We start from the raw sequence: 23,923 nt of genomic DNA on the forward strand, positions 1-23,923 counted from the left end.
TGAATGACTGACTTATGTATGAGGATTGATATGGACATTGTCAGTACTTTGAAATACTCTATAGAACACTATCAACAAACATTTCATCTGCCCATGAAAACCCAGAAACTTCTGTGTCAAGCCAATCGATAGGTACTCTTGTTTCTCAAATACAATTAGCATTCCAGATCTGAAAGGGCAGGCTTAAACTCACTAGAAATGTCACAACTAAGTTAGGAGAGGAAGATGTAAGGGACAGATGGATTATTATAATGGTGAACAAACATGCTGACTTAACTTCTCTTTAAATTATACCAACTTATTGAAAAATATTAGGAAAAAATCTAACTCCTCCATTAACAAGAGTCCATATGGGAGAATTATTTGAGGATGTGTAACTGCAGAGTGTGCTTACTGTGTAAAAGTGCAAGGTCTTTGCCGTGCAAGCTTTGTGCTAAGTAACAGCAAAGAAGTAACAGGTCTGAGCCTGAAAATGTGACCAAACCCTTGCTGTTGGACTTAGGAAAGACTGAAGCTGCAGCTGATGCTTGCAGAATGTCACTGTGAAGAGTGACATGATCCCATGATCAGCTGTTATGTCATCCTGTGCAGATGTTTTTGTTTGAATTTGTGCAAGTTCATGTGAACCATGTGAACTAAATACAGTGCTGTCTCTACAAATAACAATGCACAGCAGTTAAGTACAAGTGTCACGGTAAATTCATGCTGCATCAGAAAGTTAAGCCTTCAATAAGTTTCAGAGCCTAAAACCACAGAAGCAAAAAATAAATGATAGTGACTCATGAGGGCTATAGAGGAATTCTTCTGAATTAATAACAATATTCATGTGCTGCTTTCCTGTCAGCACATCAACCGCAAGTATCCAGAGACTGTTAGTAGAGTATACAAGACAAGACCTTCATTGTGGGGGATGGCTGGTGATGATGAGTGTCCCATTCTACTGATGGGTCCTTCTGCTGCCACTTTGCTGCAGGATACAGCAAAACCTCTCATTTATTTAGTGCATTGGTCAGCCTGGCTACTCAGCTGTGGTGGCTCAGAATACAGATGCTGGGACAAATTCAGTGAAGGGTTCAGCAGTTCAGCACTTAAACTGTTTATGATACCTTAACACTGGATTCCCTTATTCAGAGCTTCAGTAACATGGAGCCAGGGGAGAGAACAAGCTACAGCTTGGTCAGACAGGTCTGAAGCCTGGGACATAACAGTTGGTGTTTGCATTTTTCTATCTCTTTGTTACTGATTACAATTCCTCAAGCAGTTTAATAGTACCTGATTTGTTTTTATCTACTGACCTTAACTGATATTTATTATTTAATTTCAGACATGTTCTTTAATAATTAACACACCATGAATTTGGCTGATAATTAATGTCCATTCAATTTAGCTCCCATTTGAAGAAAAGTTGTTCATAATTCTCAGACAATTGCTTAAAATTAACTCTTAAGGTTTTGAGGTATTTTGTAACTGGGAAGCAATTGTCAGAGAAGAAGTTTCACATAGATTTAGTCACAGTTACTTGTACTACTCAATCAGGTCTTCTCCAGTAAGGAGACACATTCTGTGAGGTATGTAGGTTCCTCAACATATTTCTGTAAAGGGTAAATCCATTTCTGAGCAGTGAGTCAGTATAATAGCGTAGCCTGTGCTTCACTCATGGGCCACTCTAGCCATGGATATACCCAGAATGGTACCACAGGGTTTGGTTTGTCCTCTCAGAAGTGCAGATTTTCACCTCTGCTGTGTAAGAGAAAAGAACTAGAATAAGAATTTAAGTAAAGTTGGACAGAATTTCGTAATTTCTATACTTCCATAGATTTATTATCATGGATACTCTAGCTAGATACACGTTGTGGATGTAAGTTGTGTCCTCTTCTCTCTGTGAAGCTATGAAATGATTCCCTCCCCCAGTAGAAAAAGTGACACCATCACTGTGAAAAACATACTTACATGATCTACTTTTCTGGTTTTTATTAACTCAACATTGTCTCCTACAAATACGATTTGTCATTCACCAGAAGATTTGAAATGTAGACTTAAGTTACACATAGGTATAAAAAGCATAAAACAGCACACACGGTACCACTGTTTAGACCAGAAAACATTGTGTTGTCCCACAGATAAGAGCACTGTTCAAGCTCAGCTCAGTTGCCTTCTGCCTCAGGGATTCAGTCTTCAAAGCTGCAGATGTTTCTGCTTCTTCTCCCTCAGCTAGTGAAGCCTTGCTGGCTTTCCCCTGATGTTTCTCACCCATGTCTGAAGCACGGACCAGGGAACCACAGGGCAATCCCATCCTGCTCCACTAGAGCTTATAAAACCTTGGGCTCCTACTGGCTCTTCAGAAACATTTTCCTCCTTCTCCTAATATTTATGTACAATATATGAAGGGATACGATTTTTGTCTTTGATTTAGACATATCTCTTGCCTCATACTTAAACAATAACTTGAAAAATATTTTACAAAGAAAAAGAACATCGTTCATCTGAATGTAATTCATTATTATATTGCTATATTTTATACCCTATTATTAATATATACAAAATTTCTTAATTGCCTTTTACAGATGCACGGAAGCATATAATATAACAGTTTTAAAGTATCCCATCTTTAGATTTTGTTTTCCTTGGCTCATGTCAATCTTTAATAAACTATGGTTGCTTGGAGAATATAGGAAGTATTTGGAATGTTGTTTAAAGTTTAATAATAACTGGTAGCATTGTCCATTTGCGGCCTGAATGGTTGGAACACCAGTCAGGGCGATCTGGTAGAGATAGCAGCATCATAAAACTTAAACAAACATGGAAGGCTGTTAATGTGCAGTGTCAACAGGTGCCAGGTCCTGTTCTTTATTTGGGGCTTTTCTTTTCTTCGTCTGGGTTTTGTTGTTGTTTTCCCTCTGTTCTCGGTTTTGTCTTCGGGCTGCTCGACCTTTGCTTTCCTGTCTTGTCTCCTTGCTTTCATCTTTGTTGGACTTTTTTCTCTTCTCCTCCCTATTTTTTTTCCCTGAAAAAAATGATGGCACGTTAGAAGGTTTGCTCAGGCTGTTGCAATTTTTAAGTCTCTCACTTGGCGGAGCTGGACTACAGCAAAGCTCCTGTTAGGAGCTGGACACTAGTATTAGTATTTGGAAGTGCCCAGCTCTTCATCAAACCACTAAATTTGGCCATTGGACTAGTACCTCCCATCAATCTGACTCTGAGCAAAGAGCTGAGAGCTCCCTGGGTAGTCCCAGTGCTTTAGAGCGGGTATAAGTATCTCACACAGGCCTGCCTCCCACAGTCAGGAGCATAACTCCGAAAAAACACCACTGGCTAGTTTGTGGACATCAATGGTTGAAGCTAGATAGCATGAAAGTTAGCAATTTTGTGACTTCCCTTCACTGTCAAAACTCAGCATCTGTGCCTCTCCCCTGCCTTAACCTCCACTACAACCACATCCCAGGGGATTTTTGTTATTGCAACATAAATCCCAGAGAAAGTGTCAGCTCCAGCACAGGTATGTGAGTATGTGACTGTCTTCGGACTAAAATGTGGTGTTCCAAGTCTCAAGTCAAGCTTTAGACCATTGTTAGAAAACTAGGTAGTCAAGTACTTTATTGCTTTAAATACTTGCAAGCGTGAGGTGTTGAGGATCTTGTTACTGCTACAGACCTCTGCAGTAAAGCATCCTGTCCCCTTAGGGACATTAAAACTTTGTATATTGTCTGTGGAGATGACATTACAGAGTGCATTTATGCTTACATGTATTCTTTATACCGAGTGTGGTGCGGCACCAGAACAGGTTGCCCACAGAAGTTGTGGATACCTCATCACTGGAAATGTTCAAGGTCAGGCTTTGAGCAATCTGATCTAGCAAAAGATGTGCCTACCCACAGCAGGGAGTGGTTGGAACTAGATGATGTTCAAAGGTCCTGTCCAACCCAAACATTTCTGTGCTTCTATGATTCTATTCCTCCTATTTTCTTTACAAACCAATGCAGGAATGACATTGGATTGAACTTGTATGTACACACAAGACTAAAAGAGATTTGCTTGTTTGTTTTTTTAATGTGTGGAACTGGTTTATCTACTGTGCTATGCAGCTGAAATTCACCTGTGGTTAGATAGATCCCAGTAATATCTTCACAGGCAAGCTTGCTTGAGACTTTCATGGCAGAATGTTGTACTGACCCATACGTCTCCTTACATGAAGAAATTTCTAGACAAGTATTGAAAAGGTTCTGGCCAAACTCTCTTTTATGATATCCTAATAATGATACTCTGAAAAGAATCTATCCCTCTTTGTTACATAAAAAAATACTTTTTGCTTTTAAATATCAACAGACATAATCCAGGCTTTCCTACACCAATGTTGGGCAAGTTACTCAAATCTGGTGATCGATATTCCTGTTGAGGGTGCTGAATGCAGAGAATTGTGCCCATTCCAGCCTCAAAACCAAAGCTTTTTGGTTTGATTTTTTGATGCCTTTTTGGGCTCTATGGGAATATGTTACAATGGAGGAGTAGGTGCAGGGGCAGTGGCTTTGTTCTAAGAACAGATAACCATCCAAGGAAGTAGTAGTCAGGTAAAGGGAGAGAGATTCAGAGGAGGTAAAGAGAAGGCAGGAAGCAAAGAGCAAGACTAAGATGTGAGAATATGCTTTATCCTCTTCTTGTTGTGTAGGTCTGTGGGATTATTTTACAGCTTGTCCATTCCTTACCACCACTGGGATCAGAGAGCAAGGGAAGGTTTAGATGCACACGCTAAGTCAAATAGGGACAAATATCTGCTTTTATTTTCTGTTGTTTCTGAAACATGCAGTAAGGCTTTAAATGTAAAATGACATCTTAGATTTTAGGGAACCAGTCAGAGATTACCTGAATATACGCCCACACCCCTGCAGAATCCCTCTCTTAGTTTGTCAGTGCCATATAAGATGCATAGAGGTGAGCAGGCGAGACCTGCAGAATGGACACAGGAGGCTTAGTGAGAGCTACCAGCCACTGGGAGAACTGGGATTGCTCCATGCAGAAGTGAGCTTGCATCTTACCCAGCTGTAATAACGTCTCTTACTAAGGGATAATAATAAGGGATTTCATTCCAGTGGTTTGTAGATACAGTTGGCCCAAGATAAAATGTTATTTGAATGGAAACTGTCCAGACATTCAGTGTTTGACATTGCTCACTTGGTGATTAGCCAAAATCATTCAGCTGTGACTTCCCAGCCACAATTCTCTAAGTGCGTTAGACTGACATGTAATGGTTTCCCTTTCAGTCATGGACCAGGATGTATATATTTATATGTATGTATGTGAATATACTAAGAATCATATATCTCTAGCTAGAGACTTACCTAGGCATAGCTTCGCTGTTGATGTTTTAATCATTGGTGTCTTTAAAAAGGATAAGGAAAACTGATTTCTGGAAAACACTTAAAACTGAGTCTAAATTCTCTTCTACTGTGAAGATAGCTAGTTTGGACTCCTCTGTGAAAATTTGTACATGATTTAATGCTACCACCTCCATGCTGTTGCCATTTCTGAAAAGATCTGCCCTCAAGGCCTGTGCTGTTCTGGTAATGCAGTAAAGCACAGAAGGTGCATCTTTGCTGGTTCTTCAGTTCCTTTCACTACTATTTTTAAAAATGGGAATTTTTATATGACAGTATAATGTTATTTCCAATCAGTCCTTTGTTCAATTTAGACCCAAGGGAAGATTCTATCAGCAGTTATCTGCTAGAACTGGGGTGTAGCTGGAGCCACATTCTTGTGTACATCTCCCTCCCTGTTCATATCCCTGTTGTCTTCTTCCAAGAGACTTGTTCCTGAATATTTTTTAAATCTTTCTACTACTTGCTGACACCCACTTCGTAGCAGCACATTGATCTGGACACCAGAAGCTGTGGAAATTCATTGTCTATCTGTGAAATGAAAAGTGCAAAAATTACATGGGAAATTATGTTTACAAGCTCATCTCTGAATAAAAGATGATCTCTCAGTACTTAGAGAGAGCTTATAAAAAAAGATGAAGAATGACTCTTTACATGGGAAGATAAATGATAGGACCAGGGAGAGTGGTTTGAAACTAAAAGAGAAGAGATTTAGATTAGATGTTAGGAGGAAATTCTTTGTTGTGAAGGTGGTGAAACATTGAAACAAGTTGCCCAGAGAAACTGTGAACACACCACCCCTGAAAGTGTTCAAGGCCAAGTTAGATGGGGCTTTGAGCACCCTGGTCTAATGGAAGGTGTCCCTGTTCACGGCAGCGAGGTTGGAGCTGGATGATCTTTGAGCCTCTTCCAACCCAAATCATTCTATGATTCTATGAACTACTTTGCCTTTGAAGAAGACAAGGAAAGGCCAGCATGGGTTTAAACATGTAACATATTATGCATATATATATATATGTATACGCATAAATCTGCATGCCTGTGTACGTATCAGTGCCTTTTCCCTCGGCCACGCCGCCGCTAGGGAGCCTCCCGCCGGGAGCAGTGCCTGTGCCGCCCGCGCGGGGGCGCCGCGGGACCGCGCCAGGAGCGGGGCCGCGGGTGGGGGCGGCGGCGGCGGCCGGGCCGCAGCTTGGGGTCGCGCCCGCCCTCGCGTCCCGCTCTCCGGAGCCAGCGGGGAGCGCTTCCCGCCCCGTGCCCTTCCTCCGCGCTGGCTCCGCCGTTGCACCGTCTGTCTTTGCTTTACGTCGCCTGCGGGTGAACTTTTTTTTAGTCGGCTAGGAAGGGGATGTTAAAAAACGGCGGCGTGTTCTGCCACAGCATGGGCATATCTTACTTTTCTGGTGGGTTACAGAATCCTTACAGTGATGCGCTAACACTACTATTGTCTGTTTCTTCTTATGGATTCAATAAACCCTTTCAAAACATTTAGATAAATAATAAAAAATTAAGATAAGTCTTTTTAGACAGGAGATAATGAAACATTTTCCAAGAGAATATTATGCTTATGAAGATGTGGATTCATGAGATTCTAATACTTCTCTGATACTATGTACTACAGCTATTGTATAACAAAAATAAAATACTTCCAATATATATTACAAAAAAGTAATTATTTGGCATTAAAATAGCTTTTATTCCAGAACCGAAATTTTGTACAGACAACTGTACTGGACGAATTAGTCTGCAGGGACTGTCCAAAGAGTTTTCTGGTGCATAGGAGATACTTTGCTGCTTCTAATAGTAGCAAATTTGTATATTGAAGAAAATGTAGAGACTTGCTATAACTTTGAGCAATGCAGTAGTTCAAATTAAATGCAGACATGAAATTAATTCAGGTGACACTATAATTACATGTCAAATCAGATTCAAGGTGCTGAATTCTTGTTAACCTAATTTATAGCCCCTGGTCAAATAAACTCCCGCATCTGTATTTATGCAATCCACGCCTGAATACATCAATAAGTATGCAAACTAGGGTATTTCAGAGAAGCTTTTGTATTATCTCATCAGATGTGGTGTTTCCACTAGATCTATAGCTGTATTTTATGGATTATAGGGAGGAGGTGTTGGTCATGACTTGGGAGACCTTGGTACTCAAGGTCACTATGTGACAGAGATTTACTTAGAAAAATCATGACTGGTGTGGATTAACTACAACAGATGACAGATTTCATCTACTTTAGGCATTGTCACTTAGTCCCACCTATTATATTCAACTGTAATTATTACAGGGAACTCAGTGCAGCATATTTGTTCACTTCTCCCTTCTGTGGGCACTGGAACCCCAAACCACCATAGGAAGGCATAAAATCTAACTGTGCAAACTGTTTCGCTTTGATGGAGGGGGTGTTACAGGGTAGGTCTCATGGAAAACCCAGAGGGATGAGAATCTGGCATCAGACATTTGGGATGATTGCATCACTCCCATGAAGAAATTTGGCCTGGGAGAGCAGAAGGGGCGAGAGGAGTCATGGAACTGTGCCTGTTGGGGTTGCAGGCACTGATGTAATAGTCCCCGCTCTGGAAGGGTACTGGTGCTTCTACTGTGCCTGTCACCACAGACCACAAAAGCCTCCCCACTACACTGTAATAAGCTGAAGAGCTGTAACAAAAGACCATGAGCCACTGCTGTAATAGGACACAGTGTTCTTGCATACCCTTCACAGCCTTGACTCACCTCTTGGCGCTTTCCTGGCTGTAGGAGCTCTGTCAGTACTGGCGCTCCAGTACCAGTGCCCCAACCCCTCTGTACCCCACAGGGTACAAGGACAAAGCTTGAGGGTTAAGTGCCACCATGCTGTGTCCCTCTCCTTCCCACCTGTTCATACCCTTCTCAGAGACATTTTTAGTCCTCTTACACTAAAAGTCCGTCACACTTTCATCATGACGTGACCTTGACAACAACAGCACGGCATGTGCTGAGCAATGATTCCAGGAAGATGAGTGTGCCTTAAGCTCTAAACACACTATAGCTCTGTCTACAATACAGTCATGCGATATTATGCAAATGAGTGGATCATTCTCATTTTCAAAAAAAAAGTGACACTTTTTTTTTCTGGAACACAGCCCGTAACATGTACTCACACTACTTGTTAGGATAACAAGCCTCCAAATACCCATCTGCCCAGTGATGCAATGGACATTCTGCTTTCATTCCCAAGCCACAAGTGGCTGATTAATTTGTTAAATCTTTTTGAAGTTTAAACAGCATAACTTTCTTAACACCAATCTTTTTGTTTATTCCTAGCTACTGGGGCCCTATTTTATAATCACTAGATTTTCAGGCAACCAGTGGTGAGGATCAAAAACTTCAGAGCAACCTAAGTGCATTTCTTGGCCTTACTTTCTCCCAAAGACACTCGAACTACTGAAGAGAATATAGGTAAAAATTTTAACAGAGCTGAAGTCGAAAGGCATTCAAGGAGCAATTAACTTGGCCAAACCTATGTTCTCCTGCTGTTGAGATGCATGCAGGCTATCATCATGCTGAACAATGGCTTCCCATAGCAGTCCAGATGGATACAGAACTTAAAGCATGCATCATATCCACAGTTCTATGTGGTGATCTTAGAAAATTCAAGATACCTGAACAAGCTCAACAAGAGGGCCAATGGGAATCTCATGAGGTTTAACAAGATCAAGAGCAAGGTGCTGCATCTGGGTTGGGGCAACCCTCAGTGTCAATACAGGCTGGAGAATGAAAGATGGAGAGAAGCCCTGCTGAGAAGGACTTGGGAGTGCTGGTGGATGAAAGGCTGGACATGAGCTGGCAATGTGCACTTGCATCCCAGAAAGCCAGTTGTATTCTGGGCTTCATCAAAAGCATTGTGGCCAGCAGGTTGAGGGAGGAGATTCTGTCCCTCTACTTACTCAACTCTTACAAGACCCCATCTGGAGCACTGCATCCATCTTGGAGTCCCAGGCACAGGAAGGATATCGACCTTTTGGAGTGAGTCCAGGGGAGGCCCACCAAGATGATTAGAGGGATGGAGCAGCTCTCCTGTGAGGAAAAGCTGAGAGAATTCAGATTGTTCAGCCTGGAAAACAGAAGGCTTCAGGATAAAATAACTGTGGCCTTCTGCTACCTGAAGGGAGCCTACAATAAAGATGGAAAGAGACTTTTTACAAGGTCCTGTAGTGACAGAACAATGTAGAATGGCTTTAAACTGAAAGACAGTAGGTTTAGATTAGATATTAGGAAGAAATTCTGGAACAGAGAAGCTGTGGATGCCCCATCCCTGGAAGTGTTCAAGGCCATGTTGGATGGGGTTTTGAGCAACCTGATCTACTGGAAGATGTCCCTGCCCAAGGCAGAGGGATTAGAATTAGATGATCTTTAAGGTGCCTTTGAACCCAAACCATTCTGTGATTCTATGATTCTATACCTCAAATGCTATCAACACTTATGCTTGAGCAACTGCATTAGGGGACTTGGTGACTAACTTGTACTTACATGTTCTACCTCCTTTTAAAAATGGAAATGCTTCTCTAGATGTAGACTTCAGATGTCTTTGTATGAGACTTGTGATCCTTGAGGTTCACTTGCCTCTGAAAATAGAATCTGGACTACTAGACTGCATTCACTTGAAAAATATTCTTATTTACATTGTGTGTGCTAGCTTGTTCTTGCAAGAAGAGAACAGTGCTGAAATGGGCACATTAGTGGGAATGAGAATGTTGTTTCCAATTACAGAAATAGCTCAGGCCTGTGCCACAGCCATTTGCAGAAAGCGGGCAGAGAGGAATGGGAGGAGGCTGAGCAGATTAGCTACGCCAAGACAGGAGATGTCAGGTTTTGCTGCTGTAGGAGATAAGTATAGAGTTGTATCCTTTTAGGTGCATGGGCAGTCAGAAGAGATCTTTTCTTATGTGGGCTGCTTGGGAAATGACACTGCTATGCTCATGAGCTCATAAGCAAGGCTTATGAAAAGTCCCTGGCGTGTGATGATGTCTTTGCAAACAGGTTGGTTCTGCCTTTCCTGTGCCATAGAAAAGACATTGCCAGTGCCTGAAAATAGAAGAATATCTGCCAGTCAGAGAAGCAGCCAGAGGAGGAGGATTGGTATAATGATTTCTGTTTGCTGTTTCCTCCTCACTTGTCTGTTGGGACTGAGGGAATTTGTTAGCAGCCTTGTTTTAATCAGGACTAATGTTTTAACAACAGCAATTTTGTAATTACATAACAGTTTTCATCTTATAAGAACCCACAGCTTATAAAGGTTGAACACAGCTTCCAAAGAGAGGAAAGTAATGGCTATTTAACAGAGCAGAAAATCACTCCCCATTGCTTTGGACAGGAAGTGACATACGCCGTGCTGGTATTTACGAAACTGGCATTTTCTGCCTTGAGACTTTTAACAGTGACTTCTGAATGGGATTTGGTTTTTATGGCTCTCCTAAAAGTGGCGAAAAGGTATGAGTGTCCAAATCCACTTGATAGACCTCTTTTAAGACTATTAGAATCAGGTGCAAATACAAAGGTTTGGAATAAGAGTGATTGGTACCAAAAGCCCTCACCCTGTCATTAGAGCATCAGAATACTGGGAGGAATCTCTAATAGCTTGTTTTCCTTTAAGGCACCAATAATTCAAGCCCTTCTGTTAACTTGGATTGAGGTCATAAATATAGTCCTTTTTAGAGACTTAGTTCAGCTGGTGCAGGCTTTTGAACAAACCAGAAATGAAAATGTGATGCTGCATTATGTCAGATCTGCATGTTTAGTCTGCTGCTCTAGAAATAATCAAGAAAAGTTATACATGATAAGAGACAGATGCTAATGCCTCAGCAGACATTTGAAGTCTTTCTAGTACAGTAGTAAAAAGGCAAAAACACACACAAAGAAACTTGTTTCTTTGGTACTCAAATTTGTGCTTGAAGTGCTCTGAAGCAAGGGATAAATGAGAAAAAATGTTTTCCTTGGCTTTACTTACACTGATTGCCTTAATGTAACCTGCTAATTCAGATGATACCTATAAGACACCAATGTCTGGATGCATCCCTAAGAATGCCCTTTTTCATAAGTGATCATAACTCAGAGCTGGTCTATACTGATGGTTGAGTACAGATCCTGGAGGGAATTTGCAAGTGCTGACTCCAAAACTTGGGCCAGGCCAGCAGTTCCTGCCCTGGTACTACACACCAGGACCAGGGAGCCTGGGCATTTGCTGATATAAGAGCAGTTATACACTCCCCCTAGAACCTCCTCCTTACATTTCCTTAAGCTTCCTGATATGCCAGGAAGGTAGAGGAAGATGAGGAGTCAACAGGATGCAGCTCTGGCCCCTCTCAGTACGGTTCACTTGCCCACTCTTCTCTGAGCATGGTTTGTTTGCGTTTCTGCCTGCGGTGACACCTGTGCTGACAGGTAGATGGGAGTCCCTGCGCGTCCCACAGGTAACCCAGGCCAGCCAGATGGCTGGATCAGACTGTCAGCAGCAGGTAACATGCAAGGGGACAGCAACTCCTGATGGATCCACTCATCAAAACCATCAGCACACAGAGCTGGGTGCTATTACTTAAATTCGCCGGAGGCTGGATTCTGCTCTCCGTTGTACTTGCTCAAACACATGGAGGTCACCAAGGTTGGTGTCTGGTGTAAATGAAGGGAGAATTTGCTTTCAAGGATACTTTTCAAATCAAGGTGTTGAAAGTTGACTGTCTCTTTCTGTTTTGTGTCTCCAATGTGTGTGTACTATTTCCGCTGGTCAAAGCATTGATCCTCCCCTCTCAAAGTAGTGCAAATATGCCCAAATACATTTTCATGCTGATTAAAATGACAGGTCAGGTTTCTAAATTTCATACAGATAAGACCATCTAAAGGTCCTCTCTGAAAAAACATTACATGAGATTTCACTTTGACCATCTCCATATGCCTCTGAAGAATTTTTCTCACCTATTGAGAGAATACCTAGCAGTTTACCATGTACAGAGACGCTTGTGGAAAAGGACACTGGAGTCACCAAGACTCTTGGGCTGTCTCTGAAAAAGGCTCAGGAAATTTTTATGCCAGAAGGATTCAGAATGTAGCCCTAGGAAGCTCGGGAGGACCAAGTTGTCAAAGGCATATCAGGTTTTCAGGCTGCTGAGTTTTTGTCAGCCTGCCAGGTGGGTTGCCAGAGGTCAACCCAACGGACAAACTGCCAGGATATTAGGCAGAAATCTAAGAAAAAGACAAAATTTTTTCAAAAGCCTACCTACTTTCTAATGGGACTTCGTCGAAATCAGCAAGTTTCTGGGAAATGTGATGACTAATAATCTGTTATTTTCCATTTATTTGGAAAATATTTTAAATAAAATATTTAAAATAATATTTCTAAGTAGGTGTCATGGAGGATATGCATGAAAAAAACTTGAATGTAAATATTTTAACATTGTCTGTAAGTTTTCAATTTAACATGAATCACAGATATGAATTGTTCATGTAAATTTTATCCAGGCTGTCTTGTCTTCTTCTTTTTTTTCCAAAAATGTGATAAGTTTATTCTTTTTAAATCCCTGAGGATGAACTGTGCATTTAGAGCTTTTTGTAGTAACACAGCTTTGCACACTGAAGTGAGCTGCCGGCTTTTTGAGTAGTCTGAAGTGGAATGTGAATGATTATGCCATGCGGCAGCGCATCACTGGAGTCCACTTCACTTAGTATACTTTATAAACTGACTGCTATGCCATTTAGGTTGGATATGGATGCAGTCTCATGGCCCAAAGGCTAGAGGAGATGCGGCCCCCACTGAGACGAGAAAGCAGCCTCTCATGACAGAGGGCACCCCCAAGTGCTAGGGAAGATCTGTGACTCCTGATCCACCTCACCAGGAGATCTGACCTGTGTCCCATCTCACAGAGCTTCTACCGGCAGTGTGTGATGGCAGCTCAGCAGAACTTGCTGCAGGCATGTTTTATTTTTTTGCTTGGTGCTTGGCTGGTACCTCAAGAGTGTCACAGCAGTGCTGATACATTGGTGACAGTCCTAGATGTGCCTGTGGTGTGTGTGCAGCGCGTACATCAGGGCTGGTTACAAGAGCCGAACTATTGGAATGCAAGAAAGGTTCTAAGGAACCTGAAGCAAAAGTTCAGTGAGTGATATTTTCAGTACAATAATGTATTGCAACACGTCAGGACCTTCTCTAGCCTCTGAAAACTGGGACTGTGGGGACAAGCACTCTCTCTTTCCAGCTGTCTCCTGCCTCCAGATGAAGAAGCCCACTCACATTAATCAGCAAATACGTTCATACTTCTCTTTAAAACTGAGTAACTAATCACTTTCCTGCCTGCTCCAAGACCTTTTGCTTTAGTCAAAAGGAGAAACTGCTAACTATTTCTACAGATCTGAGCACCACCTGCTTTTGTTAGTGACTTGTTAGGCACTATTTTATAACATCTGAGACCAACCCTCTAGCCACTAAACCCAATAACATTTTGCAAGGGTTTGGTATGGCATGCTCTGAAACACTTTACAGACTGTCGTACAGAAATGTAGAAATCTCAGGGGCAAGAAAACAGGAAATAGTTGGTGCACACATACTGTAGCAAGATACTAATAAGGAGCAGGATGCTTCGTTCAAGGAATTCAGAACAAATAGACCCTTACTCCAACCTCAGCCAGAAACTCTAAAAAGTAACTTAAAATTGTTCATGTACTTTTGAAAATGCTACCCAATATGTCTCTTTGTCCAAGAAGTTAATTTATGTGCTCTGAAAGATTGAGTTTCTTTCAGATAGAAAACAGAGATTCCATCAGCCTTAAGCCTGAAGTATTCAGAGGTATTCACAGAGACTCTTCCATCTCCATATTACATCTTCCATTGTGTCACATTTAAACTTGAGAGATTTATCCATTGAAGCTTTAGTTTAATTTAAGATCACTGTGGAAAAAAAATCCAGGAACAAAAAATATGCTGTGTCTGGGAATGTGATCCTTTGTCTCTGTGACAAAAACTTTTTTTCTTTATAATATGGCCTTTATATGACTTCCTCAGGTTCCACAAGTGTAAAACAGAGAGAAGAGATCCTTAATTTTGTTAAGTGCTTTGGGATCTATGCATAAAAACCACTACTGCTGCAAATCAGAGACACTGAAAGGGACAGAGAGTCCTCCTTACTTCAGTTAATGGTTTGAAGGACCAAATGTCATACTTCAAATAGAGAGCTCAGGATTATTCTTTTGGGAAATATTGTTTCCTTGCGCATGCTTAAAGGTAGTAGGGTCTGGATCACCCACTGGCATTCCCTCCCACCACCCACATCATATGAGAAATAAAGTCAGTTCCTCTGGATTTAAACTAAATCCTTCTGGTTTAGCAATGCACATTTCTGCGTAGGCAATAAACATCTGTCGTCTGCCATTCATTAATATTAATTATAAATGGTCACTAGCTCATGGGATCCAAGTCCACCAGCTGAGATTTTTCCAACTTTGACCTTGTTAGGTTTGTATAAAAAGTGTTCAGAAGGGTTCTTCGAAGCTCGAAGCCAGCAATAAGTGCAATTTGCAGAGTACAGCATTTAGATTATGCACTTAGAACAAGGGCAGTCAGAAGGGGTGATGGGGAGCGGAGAAGGGGAGGGAAGAGGGAAGACAGAGCATGAAACAGAGCTCCTTTAAATGCTTGAGAGTTTTAGACCTTTCTGCAGGCTAATGACAGGGAGAGGCATTGTCCATAATGAAACCAGCCCATCCATTAAACATTACTGTAAATGAAAGGTTGCGTGAATTAAAGGTTGTTCATCTCATGTTTCAGGAATGTAGCTGTGTTTCATGTCTGAAGCCTGTTTTCCTTTTAAACGGAGTTCTTCAGATGACAAATGAGAGAAAATTTCAGAAAGCAAATGGGCAGAAGTAAATACATGCTTAAGAACAAAGAAGAGACATAACTGTAGCTGTAAATCTTTATACTGAGGCTACTGTTTGCCACAGATATTGGGGAGGATTAGATTAGAATTGAAAAGTTTCATTACTGGGTCATTTTGCTTATAAACCAAAAAAAACAATAAAAAATATGTTCATCAAATCCTGACCTTAATACTACCTGTATATGTTTCATACGGAACGCTGTTTAATTCTTTTGCTACCATTTTGGATTTCAAGGAACTAAAAAGAGAAAATTTAGAAAATACTTTTTCTGAATTTTGCATGGCCACCACATTTTTAAATTATAAATCTTGGGGTTTTTTTCTCCCTGTTAATTTTTTACTACTGCAAAATCACTTCAACAAAAATTACTTGAAAATAATATTTGTTTTCACCTGTCCTTATATTAGCTCTCTTTTTTTCAGGCCTACGCATACAGCAGTATGTCCCTCAGGGGCCATATCTTCATCTGCTCTTAAAGTATACACACCTTCATTGGCAGAGAGATGCTAGCTCATATCTCTGGTGAATTAGTAAGAAAATCCAGCCCTGTACGCTTCCTATAATTGATACAAAACTGATGAATGCAAAGAGAAACACGAGCAGATATCTCAGCAATGCAAATTACTAAACTGGACAAAATGAAAGGAAAGTTGAATTCAGTTCTTTGACTCAGGCCCAAATAAAAATCTGAGGTTGGTAAAGACAGCAGGAGACCTTATTCTGATGTCAGTGGACAGAGATACTTGGATTCGTGCTCTGTAAATGTGCAGTATGTTGCCTCTCCCTAGGAGTCTTACAGAAGGCAACAGACAAGAAAAAAAAATTGTGGAAATTTTGTAGCCATTTTATAAATGTTAATCAAAGCATTATCTAGTTTATTATTAGTCTGTGAAGCTGCACTACTATACTTAGGCTATCTCTGATGGATATTTGTCTAATCTTCTAAAAATCTTCCACGATAGAGGTTCCCACAACCTCCCTCCTGTTCTTTACAATCTCTGATAATAATATGGGATGTCATCGTCTCATTGGGAATGTTGTGAAGCTCCTTTGGACCTTTATAAACAAAAGTTATGGCAGCAAGTGTTTAAGTTCGTAAGTTTTTCAAACTTATGAAGGTGGAAGAGCTGGGAGGTGGTAGCCTAAGCAGACCAAAGGCTACATCAGGTGTCAGAGCTGGCAGGGAGAGTGAGCTGAGACAACTAGACTGGTGATGCAGAGACGTGGGTGGGGAAAAGCAAACAGAGCTTACTGGGTGGGGAAGAACAGGCAAATATCCAGAAAGATGAGGAGAAACAACAGCCAAAAAAGAGCTCCTTTGTTTTCGCTTTGTTACAAAGGAATGCTGAAAATCCTTGCTTTACAGTTAGATCCACAGTACTCTGAAGTCAATGGGATTTCAGTGTGTCTTTGATCAGGCCCTTTAAAATAAGGGCAGCTGTAACACAATAATGAATGAGTACCATTGCTGCCCATGATTGCAGTGTTATAACAGCATTGCTATACATGGAAGTGTTCCACAGCCCAGGATTTAGCTGATTAAACAGTGCTGAATATCTCGCCATTAGATTCGAAACATCCACTGCCTGATTTACTCTGTAGCTCAAATACTCCAGATGTTTTGCATTCTTGGACAAAATCTGATAGATGTGCTATCAAACTCCTCCCTTGCATTTGTTCTTTTTTTCCAGGATAGACAGGTCAAAGTAGTAAAAAGGTTTAGATCTCCAGGTGGCAAGGGCCAGGTGAGCCCTGCTGTCAGCAACCACCTCCCTTCACCTTTACTTTTTAGTAATATTGTCCAAAGGTGAGAAAACAGCTTGCTGTGGTCTTCTGAAGAGTCAGCAGAAAGCAGTTTTCAAGATATCCTGCTGTGGCCCACAGCCTGGAAGAGTCTTATTTTCTCTTCCAGCAGTGACAAACATGTCCCTCCCTCAGAAGGAGCTCCTTAAATCACTAGAAATTAGGGGAAGGACTTTGGAAGCATCAGCTGTGAGATGTGATAGAAGACCAGTGTGGAGAGAAAGATGGGTATGTGAGGATGTTCTGGCAGAGGAGGGAAGGGAGGTGGGGTAAGAGAGAGCGATATGCTCTTTGCACATGGTCTCTGCTCTGTGGTACTGAGAGGGGAGAGTTTCCTATTTGCTTCTCCTACAAAACTAGTCACAGTTTCCTATTTACTTCTCCCTGAAACTCAACAATATGAAGTTGCTGAAGGTGAAAGTGCCATGAATAAGTACAGCTGTACCAGGGAAGAAGGCCAGAGACTAGGCAGACCCCTGCATGTCTGCACAACATAACTTGTAGTTTGTTTAAGGACTCTGACCTGCAGCAGTGCTCTTCCCCAGTCAAATCTGCTGTGGAGGGAACAGCCCCAGCTAGTTTGGTTGCAAGCCAGAAGGTGGCCCTTGGCCATGTGGGCAAGGAGCAGACCTCTGTCTGGTCTTTTGCAGGGTAGACACGGATGTGGATTTCACCTTCTAGAGCTGGAGCTCTCAATCTCAGACATTTTTATTGAAGAGGGAAGACTTTAGGCAGGTGCTGGAAATTTGATGTTGAATGAATATCTGATGGATACTTTGGAAGGGAGAGGAAGAAGGGTTCTTGGGTGGTTTGTATTTCTATCTGTTTTTACTACAAAGCTCAGGCATCTAAAATATAGTCAACTAGCCAATTCTGGAGCACAAGGAGGCACCAGAAGGGAAGATCAGAAAGAAAAAGAGCTGATTTCTATCCCTTATTTGGTTTAGGGATCTGAGGAGGACTGCTCTCACACTGTTGACATTTTAATAAAATAATGCAATCAGCTTTTTTCTGATTCACGTCCCTTACGAGAGCAATTGATTACACACTTCTGTCTCAGCTTTGACACTATTCCTGTTAATACGAGGTTGATACTTTTTATCATCAGCAATCCGGCACATTTTTTATAGCCCTCCAGAGGGCCTCAGGTCATCTGAGTGACCTCCCCACTCCAAGTCCCCCAGGACAGAGAGGAGGTAGAATGTGGCGAGAGAGGAGCTAGCAGCCAGAAAGGAGAACATGCTCTGAGGAGCACAGAGACAGTGTCGGCCCAGCACCCTGCAGGGCTAAAACTGATTTTGTTACCTGAGGGCACAGTCATTTTCACCTGACTGTTCATCAAGATGCATATTACTCAGTGAGTACAACCTTGGCATGGTACATGCAGTGTCTGCAGTCAAGTGTACCACATGTGCAGAGGTGCACAGCAGGTACGTACCACTTGCTTGTGTGGTTCATACATGTCTGTCACAACTGGAAGATGTGATGAGAATTTAATGTTCATACTAGCACAAGCAAAAATAAATGTACTTGTAGCAAAACAAAATATTATTATTAGTTAGTTCAGATTTTAATGTCTCCCTTTGCAGATAGTAACCTAGTAAAACTTTAAAAAACTGCCTGTGATTAAATCTTTTAAATGCTATGAGGTTAAAAATAACTTTTTCCAACCTTTTCAGCCCTTGATTTGTAGAGTAAGTACATCCTTTAATATTAGCTATTTGAGATTCACAAATCATTTCGACTCATTTCATCTTTATCTCCCCCTCTGAACTCTTCTCACCCAGATTTCTTCTCCAGGTCATGTCCCTGTCTGCTGTCCAGCAGCAGTGGGCAGCCCTGTGCTGTCTATGCCCTGCCTCACTCAGGGTATCCCCAGGATGCCATTTCACTTCATGTTGCAACTAGCAGATTCCTGGTCTCAGCAGCCCTACTCTGGGAGGCTGGAAATGTGTTAAAGTTAAAGAGTCAAAACCCCTGCAAGGAAAGGAAATGAGAAGTCCTCTTGGCAGCAACAAATGGAAAATAAACAACCAAACTCTTCACAAAACAGATTCCTCAATTATAGTAACTCAGGCTTGCAAAGGCCAGAGTTAGGGCCCATTGGCGTATGCAGTATGTAAACACAGGGTTGCAGTAATTAGTTTCATGTTCATTTTGAGGTTTCAGAAGTCCTGTGACCTGCCATGGAGTAGGGTCATTAACCATAACCACACTAGTGACCTTCACACAGGACACACTCTCACAGTTATACGAGCGAACTGTGTACTGTGATGTCTCCCTGGCTCACATGCTCCAGCCCTCTTATTTTAAAGGCCACTGAGCTCTACATGAGGGATAAGATGTGACTTTTGGGACGGGCTGTGATTGGAATATCCTACTTTCCCATATAGCAATGCTTAGGATTTAAATGTGATTAAGTAAAATTACTAAATATCAGAAATATACAGAATTTCCTCAAATTCTTTTTTTTTAATCAGAAAAATTTGTTTCAAAATAGTATACTGAGGAACTACTGAAGTGTGTGGGTCTCCATTGCACCGGAGGAGACTTTTATCTTTGGTGTGTGGAGTGCATAGGGACAGATTATTCAGAGCTTGTTCTCTAAAAGGCAACCCACCTTTGAATAAGCAGATGTGCAGCCACTACTAGATGTTTATCAACACAACAAAATGCTGCTCTAACCTTGATTTTGCCAACACTTGGTGAAATTACTATTGGACATGAGTATTTTTCAACTCTGATTTTTGTTTTACTGTGGCTGATCTATGGATTCCCTGAAACACACTCATCTTGCTTACAGAGTCTGTCTGAGTGAACTTTGATTCAGATTTTGCAGTGTTGCAAAGTCACTACCATACAGATGGAGAAAATGTGCCCTTTAATTTAAAAGTTAGCAGTTAAAAGTCCATATCACTCATATTAGGCTGTACTTAAAAATCATTGGAAAGAAACAGGCACTTTCAGGAAGCAAATTATTTTGCACTTCTTAGAATCTGTCTTACAGCATCTTAGGTGCACTATTAACCCCGCCATTAACACGACCCTCGTTGTGAAAATAGCAAGCAATTTTTAGCTGTCCAGCCTAAATGGAGTGAACCCCATCATACCCTTGCAAAGCCTACAGAGGCTCAGTGGAGTCTCAGCTTGTCATTCCTAGTCTGATTTCTCAGATGGCAAAATCAATTGCATCCATATAAAATTCAGATTGTCCAGTGTGACAAAAGAACTAAGCAAAATGCACAAGCAACTGTTCCAGAGGCCTGTCAGTCAAGAATTTTTAGGCAAAAAAGGTGTATTGGCACATTAATAAACACATAGATGTGGCACATACTTATGCAAGTCTTAAGTGGCTTCACAGAAATTTCTGTGGGTTGTGAAGATCATGAAACCCTGATTTTACATATCAAGGTTTAAAACCTTGAGCAAAAAAGTGGGGAAAGTCATGCTGATTTCAAACGACTTCCTTCACTACTGTACTTCCACCTACATTTTGAAATGTAATGCAACTAACACATCTTTTCTTCTCTTTTAGTAGGGACTATTTTTAATTTGTTTTGCCTGGGATGGCTTAGCTGACTGCTAATGAAGTTAATACCCTTCAACAGGATTTGGTGCAGAATTACTGCAGAAACTTTTTTTGGTGAGAAATACTAAAGGGGCAACTTAATTTAGACTCCAGAACCCTCTGTGCTCCATTGTTACATGGATCTGTGTGGCATCAGACTGTGTACATTAGGGTGGGTAACTCATTGAGCTTAAATTAAATGAGTGAAATTAATTTATTGACTGATATTTTAAGTTTGCACTAAGTTAAATTGTTTTCAGCTAAAGTGAATTCTTGATGAATTGCTTGGGATTTTTAGCTGAGTGGTGGTTTTGGAAATCTGATGGTTACCTGATAGGATTCCTTCCTCACAGCATAGCCAACTGAAGACTTTTTCAGACATTATCTGATTATTATGTTGAAAGCATTATGTGGACGTATAGCAATAAGGGTTGGAGGAACGAGTCCAGAGAAACAAAAGACATGAGTTGAGTCTCAATTCTCTAAGTTATTCAATCAAACCTGCGTTTTTATAGTCACATATATGCAGTACAAGATAGGAGCATTTATTTTACTTTATTTACCCAAAATATATATACTTGCTTATTAAAACTCCTCAGCAATAAATCCTGTTCCCTTAGTTCCCTTCTGTTTGCCAGTCTACACCCAGAATTCAGCTCCTCAACTCAAAGACACTGCTCTCTCTCTTATTCCTGCTGTAATTTAAAAAAAAAAAATAGATCACAGCATAATGTCTCTATTCTCCTTACAGCACAAGCCATTAATGAACAAGCTACCTTGCCTCCAGGGGGTTGTAGTCTTTTGAATTTTGACTAAAATTACCCCTCTTCCTCTCATAACAATATCCTGCTTTCAGACTGTACAAGGTGGTAAATTCCTACATTTCATAGTGAAAAAGAAATACGCTTGTCTACATTCATGCCACCATGTCTTCATTTCTAATTCTTGAATTTTTGCCTATCAGGAACAGGAACCTTCATTGGTCTGAGTTTGCACAGATGGGATGCAGTTAGCATTGCTTCTGTCCTTTGAACATCTAAACACCACAAACATGCAACTGTGGTTGCTCATTCAATATATGAATGAGCAACAATTGAATTATAATTTTATTTGCTTACAACAATACAGCTGTGTAACTAATGTCATCTATGTATTGGCTTGCATAATACCCAGATTTCTAAGGTGTCTTCCTTGTTCATAACTAATACTAATTTAGATGAGTTCTTTTAGTCTCTTCAAACTGATCAGAACATGTTCTCTGAAAGCACTTAAAATTGGCTGATCTCTGTGGGGGTTTAGTTGGGACTCCACAGAAAGTCATGTGGTGAATATTCTCTTCTTGGCAGAATTACTCATGAAAACATGCAATTCCTTCCCCACAAATACTTTTGTATGCAGAATATCAGAATTTCAGAATATTTGTCTTTCGGCCAGTAAAAGTCAATCTCACACATTTGCAGACAGCAGTCCAAAGGGACTCGTGTTTGGTGAGAGCACGTTTATTAAGGCAAAGGATAATTTTCAGTGTTTGAAGAGCTCTGCATGTTATGCTTTTCCAGTACATCTATTTGCCATTTGACACGAATGGACATGGCTACAGAAACATGTGACTCAACGAATATCTGTCAGTGAAGGGTAGGAGTCAAGAAAGTGTTAAGTGTGGAAAGGCAAAAGTAACAGTGTACTGCAATGGAGGAGGGGAAAAAAATGTGTGAGGGAAAGAAAGAAAGAAGAAAAATAGAACTTAATATGCAGACTAAAATGAACTCACCATCATGGGACTAAAATAGGAGAACGATGAAATAAATTACAGTGAAGTTTGGATAGGACTGAACTATAAAAGGAGCCTGTATATGAAAAACATGGGAATTACCATGTCAGAACATCCTAGAGTCAACTTATTTAGTGCTAAAATAAACAAAAAGAGCCTTTTAGACTAGTTGGGCTATTTGTTTTTTCATTATTCCCATTTGTTTTCATCCATTCTGAAAATACTAGCACCTTCTCACAGCAAAACTTCATTTTGCAGCCAGTGAGGGGAAAAAAAAAGTTGCAATAGATCTCACCAGCTTCAATAACACACCAGCAAATGGAAACAAACAAAGAAACCCTCTCTTCATCTGCTTTATCTCGTTTTGCATAGCTGTTCCAGAGACATGTCCTTGCTGCTGCGCGATAGGAGTGCCTTAACTGACTAACATCCTGTCTCTGACCTCAACTTCTTGAGCAAAGTCTTTGAGGCGTCTGTGACGAGCATACCCCGTCATCATGTGGTCTTTGCCCTAGCTCCCTCAGCCACAGACATCTATTCAACATGGAAATGGCCGAGGCTGACCAAGCTAGCTCTCTTGTCATGGCCATGGAGAAAAAGATTAACAGCACTGTTCGTAACTGCTGGGTCTGCTGCTACGCTTCAAAAGCCACTGCCATGGAAGCTAAACTCTAAAGCCATGGGGAGTTGTACAATAAAAAAAGAGAACTGTCAATATTTCTCAACAGTAAATACAAACTTATTTCCTTTCCCTTCCCTTTTAAGTGTTTCTGTTGTTACCTCCTTCTGCACTCACTGCATGGGCACAGCCAGCCATAAGAACAGAGCCTGACTTGGTTTCTCGGGCAATTACTCTATTGTTCAAAGGGGAACTTATTTTGTGTAATAAGTGACAGTAGCAGTAGGGAAGATATGTTGCCTGGAGTTAAGTTGGAAAGTTTTGTTTCCCCATTCCAGTAAGAACAGAAGGAAAACTTGTAGCTTAATTCTCAGTTTCCTTTCTTGTCACCATAATCCATCCGTTGAAGCTATTTTAACCTGATGTTTTATATGTGAATTTCCTCATATTTATTAAGAATTATCTTTCTTAAAAAAAAAAATCATGTCCCTGAGAAGGTGTATGAAAATAAATGGGAAAGACTTTTGTGGATACTGAGAAGGTGGATTTCAGAACATAAAAAAATGGCTTTCAGATATAGACACACAAATCCCAAGGGCACAGATAGAGTTGGAACATAGGTTTCATCAGACTGCATTGGTTTTGAAGGAATCATAAATTTACTGATCATAAAACAGGCTAGGATGTAGACTGTGTCTTGCTCAAAAGGAAGAAAAAACCCCACCTTTAAGCACATTGTAGAAAAGAACGAAAGGAAAAGATTCCTGATTGTGAATGAATTCTTGTGGTGCGCAGTATTTTTCAAGTATAGTTTGGCTTAAATCCCATAAAATAAGAATGGACAGTAAAATACCTGAGTAGTTTCTTCTAAAGTCCTTATTAC

The 23,923-nt window shown here is 40.8% G+C and overlaps 1 protein-coding gene across 3 annotated transcripts in view; it reads right to left on the reverse strand.

Moving 5' to 3' along the window:
- Positions 1 to 1,956: 1,956 nt before the first annotated feature.
- RSPO3 (R-spondin 3) overlaps positions 1,957 to 23,923 on the reverse strand; it is a 63,992-nt gene continuing 42,025 nt past the window's right edge. For all 3 annotated transcript variants that reach the window (XM_051792289.1, XM_051792286.1, XM_051792287.1), the window contains one exon: positions 1,957 to 3,004. In XM_051792289.1, the coding sequence (XP_051648249.1) occupies positions 2,811 to 3,004 (194 nt within the window). In that variant the 3' untranslated portion in view covers positions 1,957 to 2,810. The remainder of the gene's footprint in view (positions 3,005 to 23,923) is intronic.

Source organism: Manacus candei, unplaced genomic scaffold, assembly GCF_025592945.1.
Source record: "Manacus candei isolate 608988 ecotype Guabito, Panama unplaced genomic scaffold, ASM2559294v1 h1tg000034l, whole genome shotgun sequence".
In the NCBI taxonomy this organism is placed as follows: Eukaryota; Metazoa; Chordata; class Aves; order Passeriformes; family Pipridae; genus Manacus; species Manacus candei.